The following is a 19884-nucleotide window of genomic DNA, read 5'->3' as shown; positions in this document are numbered from 1 at the left end:
CAGAGGTGAATGATCGCAATTTAAAATTTGTGTATTAAATCTGACACAATTCAGGAAAACCTTCACCCTAACCTTTGGAAGGACTTAGCACAAAGGCGAGCTACTGATAACGCTATAGCAAGGATAGTGGGTAGGACCCTATCCTGAACGTCCATTGAATCCTTGCTGTTATTCATAAAAATAAAACATTTTTACAGTGAAGTTTGGCTATTTCTGAAAGCAAAGATAAATGGTGCTTCAATATAGAAACTTTGAGATGACTATCCAGTGCAGAATACAGTATTGCAATTAATGACCAAATGGCAATTCCAAAATATTGAATGCATTTTTAAACACAGAATTTGAAAGCCTGGAACAACAAAGAACTGTTTTTTCTTCCTGGTACAGTTTCACCTGATCCACACACTACATATCTCTTGCAAGGCAAATTGTCTTTCCATAATGTTAGGAGGGTGAAAAATGGAAATACCGACTTGTTTAATCATGTAGAGCTCTGCTGTTCTCACATACAACCTTCTTCATATTTGTCTTGGTCGGTCATTTGGGTCACTTCAATTCATTATTGCTCAAGTATATTCCCTGTTTTCATTGGTGTCCTTTTCTTTCATCCAAATGTATTCGTAATTTTAGAATGTATTTTTCCCCAATCCCTTTTCTAAAGAGGTAATTTAGAGACCTGTGCATCTGTGTAACGACTTAAAACAACAAAATTCACATCAGTTAGGGAAGATGTCATTTTCCTTTTCACAACTGCATGTTTGCTTCTCCAGCATAAAATGCTGCTTTACCACTCAGATTTGTGTTTACAGCACTATGTGGTTGGGCATCTCTGATTATGTTCAAGTGTGTGATGTTTGGCCAAGGAAGGACTCTAAGTACTCTGTGAAAGAGCATTTATTATACTCTGGAAAGTAGAGTTCTCACTGACATTTCTGAAAGTTCAAGTGTTCTCTTAATGCAGGGGATGACCTCCTCTTGTGCATACACGTGATGATCCGCATCTTTGAAGTAGATGTCTATTTTATCTCTCTGTATCTATGTGCTGCAGGAACAACGACTTATGTTTTATATGTTTGCATAGCAATTGTGCATAGAAATACAGCCCGCCTGTATGTTTCAGTACACTATGCATGCAGTAGCGTGAGAGTTGACTGGGAAATAGGCTTCCCATCCTATGAAAATTGCACTGTTTCAAAATGTGTTCAAAATCGGGGCAAAAATTGGAAACTTGAAAATTGTAAGGCTATTTTCTAGGTATTTCTGGTTTAACACAGCCAGACTAACTCTAAAAATGAAACAGTTAACAAAGTTGGAACACTACTCTCTAGGAAATTAAGATACCAAATGTATTATGGTTATGAAATGAAGTATTTCAATTTTACTTTGAAAGTATCAAAAGCAATTCCAGGTGACATTTCCCTGCAGTTGACACACATTCTGTCTTTGATAGACAGCGTTGGCATTCACGGGACGTTGTACTTACGACCTGTCATTTCAGACAGGAGGTGACTTTCCATCTCTGGATGTGTAGGTGCAGACTCACGTTTCACTGTTTTTCACGCTGAGCCGACAAACAGATTTTGCCGTTTGGTAGCCTCTCCTGCCCAGCTGAGGTGGATCCTTCCTTACGGTCGCTGGCAGTTTCTGCTGCAGCCTGCAGAACCTATTTGTATACAAAGCAGTTCTAGGCACCTTCTCGGAAGACTTAATGGCTGTAGCTACTACAGGAGGGAATGCCTGGTTTTATTTGATATATGACAAAAAGGCTGTTGAAGGAGGACGGTCTGCAGCCTCCGGATGTTTTGCTTTGGTTCTTTGTGTTTGAGAGTAGCCAGTGAAACCTCCGTGTCACTGCAGTCCGGCCTTGAGAATTTCTTGAGTTCTGACATGATGAGACTGGATTCTGCCATAAAGCCATTTCATTGACAGTTTTAAAGCCAGGTTTAAATCACACCATTCTAATTTACTGTGTACATATGTAGCTTATGATTTGTTTTTTAAGAGGTCACATTACAGCTGAACAATTCTGTTTGTTTTGTTTAGTTTATCCTTAGTCTATGTAATTTGTAAATGTATGTTTGCATGAATAATTACCCCTGAATAAGCTAAACAAAGTAGGCTGGCAAATACAGATTACTCTGTCTGCTTAGGAAAGTGTGATCAATGTGACTTTATGCTTTAGAGACTAATGCTACTAAATATCTTTGTGGTTAACCCTTAGAAAGAGGAGGATATAAATAATATTAAACACATAAAGAATCATTAGAGTTTAAAATTTTGTCACTGCTGAGTTTTGTGACATGACAAATAATCAGCATCACTTAATGAAAGTTTAAAATAATATCATTTCTGATAGCACTTTTGACCTCAAATGATATTGTGTCCTTTAGTGTTTTATCACCAAAGCAATGTGCTTAGAGACTTTAAAATAAATATCAATTTAGTATGACTGAAAATAAGAATGCTTTATTTCAGAACACCTGAAAAAACTAGATTTGCATTTAAAAACTCATTAGAAAAGATGAAAAAAACGAGGTTTGTTGATTGGATATCTCGCTGGATATCATGAAGTAAGAAATTATACTCAAGTATTAGTTTTGCCTTCTGCTTAATGGGAAACTGGAAGACTGTAATTGGGGCGGGGGGGGGAAGTATTAAGGAATTAAAAGAGGGAAAAATAAAGTTGAAAATCGATATAAAGGGAGGAGTCAACAGGATGAGTGTTATCAACAGGGAACTGAGCTATGTCAGCCGAGATTTATCTGGGGCTCTGTAACCATAAAATACAGAAGAGGTTCTTTTCTGTAGGTTATAAAAAGGCTTCGATCTTAATTCAGTCTCCCTGGGAGTTAGCAGAATAAAAAAAAACCAACCCTGCTATAAGCTGTAAAGCAAGCAAGCAAACAAGTTAAACCTCAGTCTCTTTCTGAAAAGGGTACTGGAACTGCAAAAGAAACCTGTAGGAGAAGCTTCAGCAGAGCGCTGCCTGGAATGGAGCGGTGATGGCTGGGCTGGAGGGGAGAGGGGGGAGAGAGCCCCTGTAAAATGGCTCTGTGACTGAATTTGGTCTGCGAGGCCAAACACCATCAGACTTCAGGTTAAGGGATGTCTTTTTTTTTTTCTTCCTGTTTTGGTACAAATTACAGTTTTAGCTGCCATTGTAATGCAGGGTGTAATTTTAAGTAATAAAACCTAGACACAAAGAATCCTTTTTGAGTTTAAACTGACGCTGTGAGTCGCATTGAGTTATTCTGGAATTTTATTGTATGAGTAGGAATATTGAAGTAAAAAAAGAAAACCTCTGTGGAGTAAGGTGCTACCAACCACCAAGAAAAAAGGTCATGAATCTGTTTGAAGAGGAGTGCTTGTAGGTAAAAACTATTATTTATTTAATGACCAGCTAGTTTTTTAATGACCCCACACACATGTATCTTGCTATGTGGAGCAATATGGAAGTTCTGTGATTTAAATCTGCCCAGACATTGTTGATCAGGTGCATCTCTTAGTATTGTAACAGAGCGTATTCAGCTTCAGTTAATCCAGATCTGTAATGATTTGCTTTTTTGGGCTCAGACAGCACGTTCAAATTCATATTACACAAATCATTTCTTTTTGGCTGGCCTCAGACAGTTGCTTGGGAAATACATGAGGTTATTATTTTTCAAAGCATAAGATTATTTTTCTTGTTCCAGTTTCTAATAAGGCACAAAAAGAAGCTCAAGGATAGGGAATCCTGTGTTACTAGAAATAGAGCCTGGCTAAGTAGTGTCCAAATTTGGCCAAGAAGGTAGGGGAATTTACTTTCAAATATACAGTTTAGTCATTCACAGGATATCAGAGAGTTATGTCTGTGTAATTACCCCAAATTTATTCACACAGTTTCCCAGACATTTTGAGAATGGGCAAGTGTCATAGGACACATGAAACGCTGTAAGTAATATTTGCTACCAGAAGCCAGCGTGCTTGGATTTTGAGGCCCTATACCAAATTTTTCATAAAGAAATTGAGTGGAAAGCCCAGCAGGGGATTTCAAAGCTAGTGTTATTTTGAAATTATTGTAAACAATGGAGTATGCTGTTTGCATGAAAACTTCCTTCTAAAGAAAGGATTTTTTTGTTTTATAGCAAACGCAGCTCTAAAAAAAAAAAGTATTCTTTCATGTAAAGAAACCCTCGAGAACTCTCCTCTTAAAAACTGCTCTCAAATTCTTTCCTGATTTGTTTCTGTCTTGTGTCTGACTTGTCTTTATTTTACTAAATGTTGAATTATACCCTTGGTCATGCTTTCTTGGGTCTTTTCGTCTTCTGATAAGGCTGAGCCTAGCAACACAAAACAAAGATAAAACTTACTGCTCTTGCACTTGGCTTTGGCAAGTCCTGACCATAAAGGAACGGACTGACTGATCCTGCTCATACCGAGTGCCATCGCTGTAGAAGAAATCAGTAGTTAGGCACGTTACTTTCTTAGTTGAACCTTCAGCACTTTAATTGAACCACAGACCGTCATCAGATGCCACTAAACCCACAAACACAGGTGGTTTCTCTCTGTCCCTCTTTTTGCCTGGAAGCAAGTGAAGGACAAAGCTGGAAAGATAACTTTGAATAGTAACATTTCTGTAGAAATACAGTGAGTACATAAAAGATGGCTGTGGCTGTTTATTTTGTCTCTGGTGTGACAATAAGACAGCGGAGGCAGCTTGGGTGGTGGCAATCACGGGGAGGCAGCTGTGGCTCCCTGATTATCGGAGGGATGCTTTTGGCTGAAATGGGAGCAGCAGTTCCCGTCAGAAAGCATAGCAGGGTTTACACCAACAAATGATTTGGCGTACTTGGGCACAGCTCCGTTATCTCCCCTTTGCTTTCTTCCTTTGCTTTCTTCCTTTTCTCTAATTTTAGAGAAGAGCTAGTTTTGTGTTTGCAGCTTTCTTCGCGTTTGTTGATGTCCAGCTTTGATCTACAGCCAGCTTGAGTTTACTTTTATGCTCTGCTGAATGCTGCCTTCAGCCTCAATTTCAGAGCTGTGCAAATAAATTATAGTGAAGTGTTTAATTAAAGTTAGCCTCGTGTCCTGATTGCAGACTGCCGTCTTCTCACATACAATTTGCAAATATATTTTGGAGGTTGGTGGGTTTTTTTTCTTGAGGCGGGATGACTAGTTGAAGGTTATTTACTTGTGATTGATCATGCGTTGGATGTTTCTGTTCCCTTTATTGTGTGAACAACCTGAAAATAGTAGCTGAATGTTGAAGGATAAATAAAGGGCATTGATTTGAATGAAAGAAGGGGATGTAGTAAGCCTGAACAGTCACAGAACTGGGGGGCTGATACTTCTAGAATTACACATGTGCTTTCTGGGGAAATTGTCTTTACTCTGAGGAATAAGCAATCCTAAACATATTGTATACATAGCATTTAATATTTAGGTTTTTTTCAATGCTTGGAGTTTCTTTAGGTTGTCCATTTCTGCCACTGTTTTGGTGGGTAGATCAGAACTGTCAGGAATATGAGCTGAATGCCTGGAGTGAATGTTTTCATAGATTATGCTAGTGAATGTTTTCATAGCTGCAGCATCTACGGTCCTGAGCTCCCAAAAAGTTTGTGTAGAAGCTGTTCATTAATACGACTCAACAGGTTGGCAGTTGGTAAAATATATTCATCATTTGAGATTACTGAACTGCGCCACTAACAGGTAACATTAAGAAGAGAAGATTTTTCACCACAGCTATTCTATGTGCTAGTTTTGGTTTTGGTGTAACTTTACACCTTTCAGATTTTACTCCTTTCAGATTAGATTTCTTTGAGATTGCTCAGTACTGACCTTGATGCATTCTCTTAAGAAATAATAGTAAAAGTATTTGCTTAGGTATGATGCTTTTCTACCCTAAGATTCCCAGCCTTGATAGCTAGAGCAGGTGAATTTAAGAGCTACCTTCTTATCTGCATTTTGGTGGTTGTGAGAAACATCCTTTCCAGGCTGTAATGGCTTTGAGGGCTTTTTCTGTGGGTTTTTCTCTTAATCTTTTTTCCTGTCTTGTGTGTCACTGGCAAATCACCCACAATCGGCCTCTTAGCCAGTCTATTGGATGCAGATGTATAATGCTGTTTTTAAATTCCTTTCCTTGTACAAGTTGACTGAACATTAACAATGTGATATGACAAACAGATTTCCATTTTTCTTTTTTTTTTTTTTTTTTTTTTTTAAATTGCATCAGCATTCACAAAGAAAAGAAAGATTTAAAATAGTATCTGGCATCTTCGAGACCTCAGCTGCCACCTACTTCATACAGTTATTCATACTTTTCTTTTCCAAGACCTGTCTTAGGCTTTCTCATCCATGACTGGATGAAGTACGCTGTTTTATTCTCTTTCATTTTGGAGATAAGTAGAAGAAATTGGGAAAAGATCCTTGACTGTCTTGATTGTGGCATTTTCAGAGTGCTTGTTTTTTCTGATTTGGGGGGATTTTATCATAGTTTCTAAGATAGAATGTTTACAACTCATTGAGCACCATCTTGGGACTTAGAAACTAACAATAAGTCTAACATAAAATAATTACTTTTTCTAAAAATGTTTGTTTTATTACCTACCCCTCCTTCATTTCATGCATGGGGGAGTACTACTGAACTCCATGTTGCACATCACAATTTGTTCCTAAATAGTCATATCTTTCAAACAGCATAGCATGAAACAATTGAAAGAGTAAGTACCTAATTCAAATGGATAAAACAACTCATTCTTTAGCAGTTTCCCAGTTCTTGAAGGATTTAAGGAGTTCTCCTTTGGTTTTGAACATAATTATCTTACCAAAGGAAAGTCGTTTGGGGTGGGGTATTTTTCTTTTTTAAAATCTGGAATGTGTAAAATGGGGATTTTGTCATGTAAGCGTTTCTGAAAGAGTAGAAAATTTAATCTTTATTCATTTTTGGAGGTGTTAGGAATGTTGTGACTAAAACGGGACTCATACAAAAAATGGACTGTTAATTTCTCAGTGGATTGTTGAGAGGGTAACACTTTTTGCATTTAATAGGATTCTTTAATGTTACATTAAAGGTGTATTTTTTCGATATTTTATTTTATCCTAGAAGTAAAGGGTCCAATTACTGGAGCCCCAGTGTATTAAATAAAATAGAACTGACTACTCTAAGCTAGCATATGATGTTGTTAAGTAGTGCAAAATAATTTGCTTTTTATTGCACATTTTACTGACGTATTCAAATGTAGAAGAAGGGAAGGAGTAGGAATAATTTTTAAAACTATTTTTATAATTTAATGTTTACCTTTTAATTTCTGGACTGTACTGCCAAAACTTTATGACTTTGTTCTAAATTCTTCCGGTGGGTTATTGACTTTGGGAGGGGAGGAACCATGTGTAGTTTTGGTCAAGAGAAGATTTTTTCCATACTTTTATCATTTTAGCTAAAGTTAGATCTGAGATTAGCTGTGCAAACCTCCAGCTGCTAGGCTATATGTGATGTTACCAGGATGTGATAACTTACTTTGGTAGACACGTGCAATATTTTTACCCGCGGTTCCCAGAAAGGTAAAATTAAGGGTCAAAGATTTGCGATGGGAAGAGAACCACTTCGAAGTCGCAGTGAAATAGAAGTATGCCGTTACCCCTAAAGACGAACAGTAACAAGAGGCTTAGGTCATACTTATTTTCAGGCAAGTGCAAAAGACAGACTTCTAATATATTGAGCTTTGACCTATCCTTCATGTGGAAGATGTGTAATGAAAGCACATATAACTCTTTGTTGTATTATACCCAGCTGCTTTTTCATTATGTAATGACTTCTTACATGTACTCTCAATGTATGAATGTATTTAATAGCTTTGGCATTGGGACTTACTTTTAACATTTGGAGCAAAGAACATGGTTTGCAGAGTGTTTGGGGCAGCAGGGAGTCAAGTTCTGGTTCTCACATAATTAAAAAATGAGCTGTGCCTTTGTAGGGCCTTTTATTCGGCTCATTGTTGAGCTGGTACGTTGCCTGGGAAAGACCGGTGAGTAGCTCTTGAAGATGCAGTTTGCATCCATAAATTAACTAAGAACATCCAAGGGCAGTTGCTAAATGCATTAATAATTGTGCAAACATGTAGTTTTGTTGTTTACAGAGCGGTGGATAGCACCCTGGAGGAGCAGCTAGCAAAAACGGTGCGAAGGGAAAGCAGCGCATGAATGTAGATGGGCAGGGATCTCGCTTTCACACAGGTGTACTGTAGAAGCCAATGGTTTGATACTTCATTATGTTCTATCTTTGTGTATTGATTTTGCCTCAGGAAAATTCAGTGTAGTTTCTCTCATACAAATGATGAAAGCCCTGATTTTTGGTTTGCTTGAAAGGCATTGGGTCCAAAGGAATTAGATTAGAGGTCTCCCCAGAAATCAGCTTCGATATAACCTCTCAAGCCATAAGACTTTTGAGACTCTAATAATTATTGCACTAAAATGTATCTATTGACCTGTCTGTAGGTACAAATTAAAATAAAGCTGAGATCTAGGGAATGAGGTAAAATTTGTGTGAACTTCAAGAAGTACACTGGTTAATACCCTTTGCTCATTTGAGGTGAACTCTATCACCAGGGGCATCAGATTAGGTAAAATGTAAAAAAGCTTCTGCTGGTATAAAAACTTCTTCGCTTGATTTTATCATACTTTTCACATACTATGAGATCACATAGGAAAAAATTTATATTGGATTTCAGCCTGTAGTCACCCACTTGAATTTTCTTATGAAATAGTTTTCAAGTTTTTTAAATATTAAAACCCCCACATATTTCAGAAGAAACTGTATGAAGTGCAAGATTTTCTGTTCCTAAGTTTCAGCATTTGGCGTTAAATCTGATGTTTGCCTGTTCCAGAAGTCTTTTATAACTTTGGCTGACCTTTCTAAATGTTTGGTTTAGACAGCACTGGTGACATGTTACAGACTTAGAAACTTGTTAACTTGAGAGTTCAAAAGAATACATTTAAGAGGACAGGAACCTTGGAAAATTTTTTGTATGATTTCAGCTTAAATGTTGAGGTACAAACTCAGACAAAATATTCAGATACAGCTGTATAAGGATAAACACTTTCCTAAAATACTCATGTTCAGGAATCTAGTAAAATTTCACACATCCTACGTATCCAGAACAACTGTTGCTGGAATTTAAACAGTTTGTGTAGAGGTGACCAAAATCAGAACTGTTGCCTTTGGCAATGAGTCCATACTTGAGTTACCCAAACTGAACTGAAAGAGGAACTTTTCCATCTTGTATTGCTTCTCTTATTTTAATTTTTAAACACTCTTGTAATATTCTTGTGTCTTCTTGTATTTGTGTTTTATGTGAACACTGTGTAGGGATTTAGAGTTTCCCGAATGTCCTTGATGGTGTCCTGAGAGCTTCATAACGTTCTGTGAGAAAAATGCCCTTGGTCATTCTTAAATTATATATATGTAAAATATATTTTTTATATATATATATATATGAAATCCTTGAAAACACATCTAGAAGTGTTTTTTCCATTACTGCCAATGCTTGACGTTTAATAATAACCTAGACGTTTACTACATATTCTTGCAGTGTCCTAACTGAAGAGCTGAAGATCTTCATGCTCTAAACACTTTTAATTTAGTTGAAAATAATTTAAAAATATGTATCAAGAGAAAAGTTTAGTCATCAGAGCAGCGTAGTCTCTTATCACTATCGTTATCTTAGCATAATGCTCGGATAACTGATGGATTATAAGAAAATACTTCAATAGTTAAGGTAAGGCTGCTCAGGAATCATGAGACCACGTAACAAAAATGTCCACTGATAGAGCATGTATGATCTGTGTACTTTCATAAGTGACCAATATAATCATTCACTCATTTTCTGAAATGCTTTACAAGGCTCTGATTCCTTTTAACAAAAGTGAGTTAGTGTGCCTCACGTGGTTTTAAATATATTCCTGTAGCTAACGAGGGCAAATTCTCATCAGAACCAGCACCACTTCTTGTAACCACTGGCAAAAAAACATTGGGGTTTTATCACGGCTGATGAATTGTGAGTGAAGACTGCAAAGATATAAATTTGTCTGTCAGACTGAATTCTCAAGCTCTTTGTTATTGCAGGGATTCCTGATTAGGACTGGGGGTAAGGTAATTGCAGAACTCTGCTCAGGCGCTTGTACGTATGCAAACGACTTCGTTTCTGTGGAAGGAGTGCCCTCAGTGATGCATGGTGGTAGGTATAGCCTGAACGTTGTCTTCTCTTTGCAGGCAGAACTTGTTGATATACAGTATGGGACCGTGGAAGACTTGATCCGGATTCAAGCCATTACAAACGTGACCAAAAAAATTGCACTTTTGAAGCTAGGACAATCACCTTTGCTCTATAAGGTTAGTCAAACACTTGTTGCACTTTACCAGAATTATTTATTTGGGGTTTTTTTCAGTTTCAAAATACCGAAACAAGGACCGTCCCATTCTATCCCAATAAGTCAGGATTTACTGGCATTTAGATTCTTCCTGATATTATTTCTTTATTATTTCTGCACTTTTATGTGTTACAGTTATTTATTTTGCTGCATGTCTTACAGTGCCCCAGTAGTATGCCATATTTTCTCTGCGTGTACTATAAGCCCTTTGGCAAATAAAGAAATCCGTTAAAGAAATAACAAAGCCGGGGGGAAGACAACTGAGAGGAAGAATGGTTGAATCCGTGTCTGCTAAAAATCTACTTATAACACCGGACTGAAATCTTTTGTTTCTGCATAATTGTCTGTAGTAGTTGGCTGCTGGCTGTAGTTTGAGCATGCTGTGAGAGGAGGCAGAGCACGGTATGTGCTCACCTGGCCTCGGGCTTCTGCGCATCTTCCCACTGGGCTGCATCTAAAGCTCAGCACTTAGACCTTGGTGCTGATGTGCTGCTGCCAGCACGGATATTGCGAAGTAGTAACCGATTGGGTATGCCATAGGAGGACTAACGCTATTGGTTATGGATTTAAGAAATGACATCGTAACTTGATTTCATCATGACATAATATAGCCTCGCTCTGTGGAGAATTTGCCTTTGTCACCTTCGTTTTTTCTGCCATCGTTACCACCTCAGAGGGAAGAAAGGGACTGAGAGCTGGAAAAGAACTTTAACTTCTTGTGGTGTTTTCTGCTGTGTGAAATGTGTGAGCAGACTACCCTGAGATACACAAGCAGGCGTTTTTTTCCCCCTGCCATTAATGACCAGTCACTCCTGCAAAATCCCTACGATTTACTGGTCTATGGGTAGGTTACCACTAGTTCAAAACAAGAACTATGTTTTTCTTCCACTCCCTCTTTCCTTCTTCTTTGGTTGCAATTATGGGTGGGGAGGGATGTACGTAGGGGGATGTGTGTCCATTCTTTCTCCTCCAATTCCAGCACTGGCAGAGAGCGCAGAGGTAGAGCTCACCAATCCACTTTGCACATTAGACGTAATAGACTCAAGATATAAACCACGCTTACCCTCTAAATGTCAAGTAACTTCCTTCTATTGCTAATATTTTCTAAATAAAAACGCTGTTTTGCTTTCAGAAAATACACTAGCCCAAGAAATATTTAAATAATTCATTCCCAATTCACAAAAGCAATTATAAAAGAACAGTAAGTCCAGATCTTATAATTAAGAGAATCAGGATCTGCTCTGTCGGCCATAGAAAGCACAATTGGGACCACAACCCAGGTTCAGAAAATAAACACTTAATATTTTTTTTCTGTGGGAATAATATTTGTCTCAATAAAAATGCCATTTTCAACTGAGTAGCTTTAGCTGTTTATTTGAATTATTTAGATGCAATCTAATTACAGCCATGAAAGGTCAGTTATCATTGTTGGAACTTGGCTGTTGTGCATCATTTCCACTGATAGATCTTAGGCTGCATTTTGCCACTAAGTGTCAAAAACAATGAAATAGCAATTGGGGCTCATAAAGTAGGAATTTGATAAAGATGCAAAGTTTGCTGTTATAGCACTGTCTAAAGTGTACGAGATGGACTTTTTACCAGTTTAATTTGTGTTCTTGTAAGCACTTACTGTGTCTAAATTAGCAAGCAGTGCAGCCTGAAGGAGTAGGGAAAAACCGTCAGTGCTGAGAACAGGGCGCATCTCTGGAACTTTTTTTTTGGGGGTTGGCTGTCGTCTGGTCCCAAGAAGTAAATGCTAATTGGTGGCTGAGGTGTATTAGCCACACTTCTGGTGCTCAGCTGCTATTCTAAAAAAACCCATTTTGCACATAGAGAGTCTGTTACAGAATATGAGCCAAAGCGTGGTATGATCAGGAGATCAACTCCGAATGCATGCTCGGGCTCTAAGCTAAAAATACAACTCCCCAAACCCACTTTTTGTGTTCTGCTCGCACAGGTAGGAAGCTTGGCCTTTATTTGTTATTTCTTCTTTTTGAGGTTGTAAACTGCCTTTTTTTAGAATATAAATTGTGTCTCTTTGGCTGTGAAATAATTGCAAGGTATTAAAAGTATGAGGAAAATATGTAGGAAGGTATCAGAATTATCAATTCTTCTTTCATAAAGAATATTTGAAGTGAGAGAAAGATTGCCTTGAACAGCAAGTCCTGCTGGTTTAAATGGGCCCAGTATCTCACTACTGAAACCACTTTTTGTATCTTTGTTCCCACTAATGTTTATGTTTCTGTACTTACTGCATCTCACATTTCTGTTGCAGCAGATACTTCCCTCTGCTTCTATTTTCCTTATCTCTGTCTTCCACGTGCTTGGTTTTACATCACATTAAAACAGAACGCTAGCTCATAACAGAGCTGTCGCTATATATATACACACACACAATGGTTTTCATTCGAATTTCTGTATTTAACTTGTATTTTTCACATTTTAATGTTCTTTAATTTCTCATTATTATTACTTTATATTATAAAAATATCTCACTCTGGATTTGAGTCCAAACCAGGACATAGATCCTGCATTGAGGTTTCATCTTCATAAGAGTTTCTAATCGTGTCTTTGTTTGTCAGCTTTGCATTTTCCCTCGCATGGGTATGCTTTTTGCCTCTCTCTTTTACTGCCATCATCAACTGCTGTTTTTCATGCGGTTTTCCTATTTTCCCCTTTTGTGTTTTTAATTTGCCTTTTTTTTTTTTTTAATCTCAACTGTTCTTTCTCTCCATATTGAGTCCATTGGAAAAAGCCTGAAAGAAATAATAAACTGCTGCTGACAGAAAACTCACCATGAAAACTGAACAACATTTCTTTAGTCTTTAAATCACATTAACAGAAAGAAGTATGTGCTGGTAGAAAACAGCTTGATGTACAAGGGAATCGTTTATAGAAATAAGGCCAAGTGACAGAAATTTGACTGTTTGGAAAAATAATTGTAATACTGACAGTAGTTTTGCTTTAGAGGTTTAGTTTGGTGTTTTATGGAGATTGGGTAGAGTACAAAATTTGGAGGAGAATCAAGATTGAAAATACATTGGAGCTTCTACTTTCAGTCTTTCAGATTGGTCCCATCTCATATCTTCAGACACACTGAAAATAATAGACAGCGTTCAGAGCTTGGACTAACTTGGAATTGGAAAATACAGGGATTTTGGAGTATGCAGAAAAGCCTGAAGTTAATGTGCTGTTAGAATATGCAGTTGAATCCTTAATGTGATTAATTCTGATTAAATTTTGTAAGGTTCATAATTTAAGATGCTTTGTGAGACCAAGATTTATAGAAATCTGACCTCGAATTATTTTTGTAATTGAGTATGATTTTCAGATTTTCTTGGGAATATTGTATTTCTGTTCCACTGAAACAGAACATAGTATCTGATCCGGGCAAGAGGGGCAGCAGCTATTTCGGTGGGCACGTTTCCTAGAGTCTCAGCAGAGCTATACGGACACATCTCAATCCATCCCTTAAGCTGGACCTTTTCAAATAAATAATATGTTACTACAGCCATGTGATAGGTTACACATAAAAAGAAAGAACACGGACCCTACCTTTATAGCACAGTAAAGTACCAAAAAGAGCATTGACTCGGGGGTGGGGGGGGACACGACAAGCAGAGCTTACATTGCTGTGATAAAAAGAAAAGATAAAAAAGGGATATGTATTAACATATATATAAATCATAGTGGAGTGGAGATTTAGAAAGGGGTTTTACCATTGAACTGGCACTATTAAGATCAGTAAGGGAGCAAGAATCTGTAGCCTATTATAAAATTAATATTAAAAGTGGGAGAAAAGAATGGTAGAAATGCTTTGAGGGCTGGAGCGAGTTACAGTGTGGCAAAGGCAGAGTAATTTTCAAATGCAACTGAAAGGTTTAGGAATTTAATACTCCCGGCGCCTGGAGTGACAATTTTCTATCCCAACACAACTAAGGCAGTGGACTGAGGAGTGAAGCATACAGGGAGTACGCATAGGATGCATTAACTTGACATAGCCACGGTGCAGTAATCTCTGTCTCTTCACCCAGAATAATTCACAGTCCTGAAGAACTGACAGAAGGAAAAATTTTAAACCACTATGGCTACTCCTAAAGGGATCTTGTGGCTAGTTTGAGAGACTTGTAAGAACTGGATTGTTTCTGAATAAAGAGGGGACTGGATTAAGGAAGAAGAAAAACTTTCTTGAGGAAAAAGCTGAAATGAAACAAACGTAGAACAGAAGTTAAGCAGAACTTCTGGAATGAACTGCCATAAAAAAGATAGAACACTTGATTCTTCACGCCTTCACATTGATTGTGACTGCCTTCTGGTGTTCTGGCTACAAGGAAAATTTGTGTTTTGGTGGAACACAGGTTATTGGGGTCACTGGTGGACTTCAGTAGCCAGGAGGTCACACCAGACTCACTAATGTCCTTTTGAATCAGAAGGATACATAAATGATGAAATTTATTACTTAATTAAGGATTAAGGAAATCATTTCTGTGATGTAGAACACCTTCTTGAGAAAGAGCAACTTGAGTTGTCTGCTGGGTTTGTAGACAAGTAACACATTCCAATGGTATAGAATGTGTGGTGACAAAAAGATTGATGAAACTGCCTTGCTAGCACCCAGCTCCTCTGCCCTAAAACTCGTTTGAGTATGTGTCACCACTGTGAGTGCATAAAAGAAGCCAGAGGAGCTTTTTTTTCAGTGAGAACGATGCAGCAGTTTCAATATCCAGCCTCTGGAAACATCATCAGAGATGAATTTTTTGAAAAATGTTGTGAGTCTTGATCATGATTTAGTCTTTTGGGGTTGGGATTCAAGACAAAGCCATAATTTCTGTCCTAAATTAACTTTTAATAGAGTAACAAAAGCCCTGAAGGCCAAACCACTTCATCTTTTAAATGTTTACATATTAACATTTTTTCCACATCCATTAAATGAAGATGTTGTTCTAATGTGTAAATATCTAAATTTATTTTAATAATTTACTGTCTTCATAAATATTCATACAATTGCTTTTTAACTGTCATAAAGTTTAGAAATGTGGATGCTTGCATGTTTATACAGAGGTTATTGGCAGACACTTACGGATAAGGATTTACTAAATGGAAAATATTAAAGATTCCCAGAATAAAGGCAATTTGAAAAAATGATTCTATTTAATAGCTGTGTTAGTTTTAAATAAGTTTACTTTGAAAAAAGTCATTTCACTTTTCTGCTGCCTACGCTGTTTGTTTCTTCCCCTTTGGTACATTTTATGGCTAGCACATATAATTGTGAAGATTACATTTTAAATCTCCAGTAACTAGGACTTTCTCTCTCTCTCTCTCTCTCTCTCTCTCTCTCTCTCTCTCTCTCTCCCTCCCTATAGATACACATTATATGTGTGTGTATATGAATTTATATATACAGTGTGCTACATATATAAATTCTATTGAACAGAATGTTTTTTAGGGAAATTCAATACCTTATATATGTTTCATTACTAAGCACACTGTGTTTTGGGTATTTTTTTTGTAGGATGGAATTTTTGCCAAGGCGCCTGAAGTCTTTATATACCCATTTCCCATGTGAGTGCTATGGAATTTTTAATGATATTATATCCCCTTCCAAAGCCCTCTTTGAAAATTTGAACTATAGGTATAGGTAGTGTGAATAAAAGTTACAGAAGTGTATAAAACTAGACCTGGAGATCTGGATCTGAAGGGATCACCTCATAACATCCCCTTGAATGGTATCCTGTGTCTCAGGTTTTCTCTAATTTATCATCATTTTAAAATGTTATCTCGATTCCCAAAGGCCTGAGAGTTTCTCTTGAATAACCCAAGGTGAGTTCAGACTGATTGATAGCAAAACGTATCAACAAGTCTGATTGTTATTTTGCCAAATTATATTCCTAAAAAATATGCTTGTTCTTAATCTGTCTTCAAGGAACTACTAGTTGCTTTTTCCTTAGCCTTTGTCTTCCCTGAGTTTATAGAAGATTCCCTCCTTCAAGTCAGTTGCTTTTATTGCTATTCTTTATCTTTTTTTTTGTTTTCCCCAAAGATTAAATTTAGTGTACTTGTATTCTTAACCTTCTCCCTCCTCAGCTTCTTTAATCTGTTAGATACAGCCCAATCTGAAGAAGGCTTCCTTTTAATTTCTTTGTCTACTTCCTATGTACAAAAAAATCTGTACTAAGGCCTTCAAAAAACTTACTGGACAATAGTCTATACCAAAAAGCTCTTCATGTAATTGAGGTTTCATCCTGCTATCAATCCTGTCTTTTGAATGATTCTTTTTTCACTGATTTACCTCTTCCTGATTTCATGATTCTTGGAATGATACACAAGCTATTTTGCTCTTTAGTGATCATTGAGAAAATTTATGTTTGTTTTGAAGAAAGACCATGGGTCTTCCTTCACCTGAAAGTGTATCAGATTTAAGACATTGGTAGACATAGTCCTCAGTTATACTCCTCCTGCTTTGACTGATAACAATGCTTGCTTGTCCCTTTGAACAGAAGGAACAAGCCCTAATAGTTAATTAGAGAAGCCTGGAGACACCGTGCCTCCATATCATAAATCTTTTCTGCGCTGGGGTGACTAAGGAATCTACCCCCAGCCCATTGAGTACACGTACCTGAGGTAAAACAACAAGTCTCTCTGCACAGATTTATCACTTAATGCTTCATCCTGAAGTCATATTTGAATTTTTTATTGGCACACCTATTTTAAAACATAGCTTTAAAAAAAAATGGAAGTACCAATTCTGATACGTTTTTTTTCCTCTCTGTGTGAGGTACTATGGGAAGGAAAATTGAGAAATGATACTGACTTCAGAAATCTATAATTGATAAAAAAGTTAACAGAGTGGTTTTGTATTGCTGATTGGGACCAGATCATGCTGAGCTCTATTGTTCAGTTCCTAGAAAGCTGTTAGTACCCAGAGTAATTTAAACTGAGTGTGTCAGTTTACCTGGTACTTAATCCGGCATTTGAAGGATGATGTACTGTGACCTGTGCCACCTAAAAGTGAAGCAATGCCAGTGCACTTATAAATCCAATCCGTATCTGTCCAGATGAATATGAAATAGTTGAAAAAAATTTGCTCTCGTATCCCTTTAGTCAAGTGCGCTACAGCACATAAAACTAGAGTGAGAATTTTTTCTTTATCCTGTATAAATGGGGGAAAGTAATTTGCTCTTGTAAGCAGTAAGAAGACTACGGAAGGGGTGGGGTTTTGTTGAGAAAAACAATTGCTGTCTGGAAGGAAGCATAATTATAGCACAACTTGTCAATATTCTCAAGTAATTAACATTTTGGTTGCATCAGTAAAAGGACTTTCAGTTATTACTCATTTCTTTCTCGATTACAAAACCCTGGATTTGTTTAAATGGAAGGAGAAATGTGCTATTAGCAAAGTAAACGAGGGGACATGTAAGTTAATGAGCAAAAGTAGGTATCGATTGTTCTGCGTTTCTGATGCCACAGAATTTTCCCTGAATGTTTTGAGAAGTCATTGCTGTTTTGCAGACATACACGTATTCCCAGTTGTAGTTAGAATTCTCTCCTTCTCTTCTGGATTGATACAGAAGTTCCTGAAGTCCCCCTGCTGAATCAAACGCTGATTTCTTAGCTGTTTGACTAGGTACATGGTCCTGTTATCTTCAGTAACACTGAACACTTAATTATTTTCCCAAGAGAAAATTCTAAATATTCATATACTCAATTGGGTGTTTAATTGCACATTCAGTACATGTATTAAATGCATCCTTTGAAAAATTATTCCAGCTCCCATTATGAATCCCTATTTCCCGAGGGAAAGGGCTGACCATTTTATGGCAGGTCTCTTCCTTTTAGTACAATAGGCTTAAATTGAGTGAGACCTTAAGTGGCTTCCATTCAAAAATGGAGTATGGCTGACTCATAAAAATTTCATTCTGGGGTCTTCTGAAGCTCTTGTTGGATTGTAGAGGTGTGAAGCCCAAGCATAATTTTCTATTTTATCAAGCCCTTAAAAAGTGAGTGGTAAATGCAATCATCCAATTTACTGTCTGAGTGCCGTGTCCTGATAAATGGTGCAAAGTCAAGGGAAATGGCTTTGCTGTAAGGCAGTTGTTCTGAAGCAGAGCTCGGCAAAGAAACCCATTGCCTCAGTTTGTACCTGAGAGCCCTGAATCCACACAGCTGATGAGCTACTCCTGCGCAGGGCAATAGGAAAGACTGAGGCGCTTTCTCTTTCCGTCATGAAACCTAAACCTTTTGAATTTGCTCTTTCAGCAGATGCACCAGCCATACTTCTGCAAGTGGAGCTGGCACTTTTTCTGCTGCTTTTATAGGAAATTATAGGCAATTTTTGTTACCCAAGCTGCTAATTGATCTGGCCCTTCAGATTAGTTGAGCTTGGACTTCACAAAAGAGCCATTGACAGACAAATTATCTGGGCCTTATTTTTCATTTTGGGTTTCCAGCACATACTGTTTGATTTCAACAACAGCTGAGAAAGTGAAAAAGAAAATGGAAGACACAGGAACTTTGAGTAGAGATGAGGGGTGAATATATGAAATCTTATCCTACCAGAACAGATCTCTGCCTTCTGGCTCTTTGAAGGTGTCAGCTTCTGGACTAGGAGAAGCAACCCATACCAGTACTGTACGTGCTGGTTATTTTGTGTTTTCTGGAATAATGACCAGAGGAAAAGGTCTTCTTTCTTCAGGCAACAAGTGTTTTATAAGAACTCCCCTCATTCTATAGTGGGTTTGAATGTTATGACGTGTTCTGCATCAGTTACTGGTTTATTATTTTATTAAAAAGAATTTATGATGACTCTCTGGCCTTTTTATGCTCTTAGGTCTTCTTTTCTTGTTTCACAGTAATTAATTCTTAACAATCTGTTTATTTACATGTCTGTGAACTGATCTGAAAGATATCAAAAGTCATTATTGTTGAAAAAAGTGTTTATGTAAAACTTTATTTAAGAGACTACAGAAGTAAATAGTTCTGTTCCTAGAATCAGCATTTTATTTGATAAACCAGGATGTCACAGATTACTCAGCTGAAGAATGATTTTTGTGCCTTGTGGCTCTTTTTGTTATCTATCCTTTAAAATGCAGCTAAGTTAACGCAGTTCAGAAAAAAATGATTCAGTAACCCAGTGGGTTCTCTGAATAGAAATAGCTTTGAAGCTGGTCCTACAGTTTAGGAGTTACAGCCAGATCCAGACCTTGGTTCAATTTGCATTTGTTCTGCATGGCTTTAGAGACTCATCTGTGAGAACTGGTTCACAAAATCAGCTCTTGTGATTTATGTATGAAAATCTGAATTCTGCCCTTTCAAATACACTTGTAGTTTGCATTGTATCAGAACTTTGAGCAGAGATGTGGTCTTGCTGAACGCTGATAGCCAACCTTTTCACTGGTATCTGTGAAACCAGGTTTTTATACTTTACATTCTATAGCCTATGGAAGTTTTTTCTTATTTTGCCTAGGGTTATTTGATGCACTC

The 19884-nt window shown here is 37.3% G+C and overlaps 1 protein-coding gene across 1 annotated transcript in view; it reads left to right on the top strand.

Moving 5' to 3' along the window:
• NAALADL2 (N-acetylated alpha-linked acidic dipeptidase-like 2) overlaps positions 1-19884 on the top strand; it is a 272257-nt gene that overhangs the window by 59003 nt on the left and 193370 nt on the right. Inside the window, exon 3 of the mRNA XM_009895320.1 lies at positions 10247-10366. Coding sequence (XP_009893622.1) covers positions 10247-10366 — 120 coding nt within the window. The remainder of the gene's footprint in view (positions 1-10246; positions 10367-19884) is intronic.

The sequence above is a fragment of the Charadrius vociferus genome, unplaced genomic scaffold (genome assembly GCF_000708025.1).
Source record: "Charadrius vociferus isolate BGI_N301 unplaced genomic scaffold, ASM70802v2 scaffold311, whole genome shotgun sequence".
Taxonomy (NCBI): domain Eukaryota; kingdom Metazoa; phylum Chordata; class Aves; order Charadriiformes; family Charadriidae; genus Charadrius; species Charadrius vociferus.
Note: the sequence above shows the minus strand (reverse complement) of the source record. Positions and strands in the feature narration are given on the sequence as shown.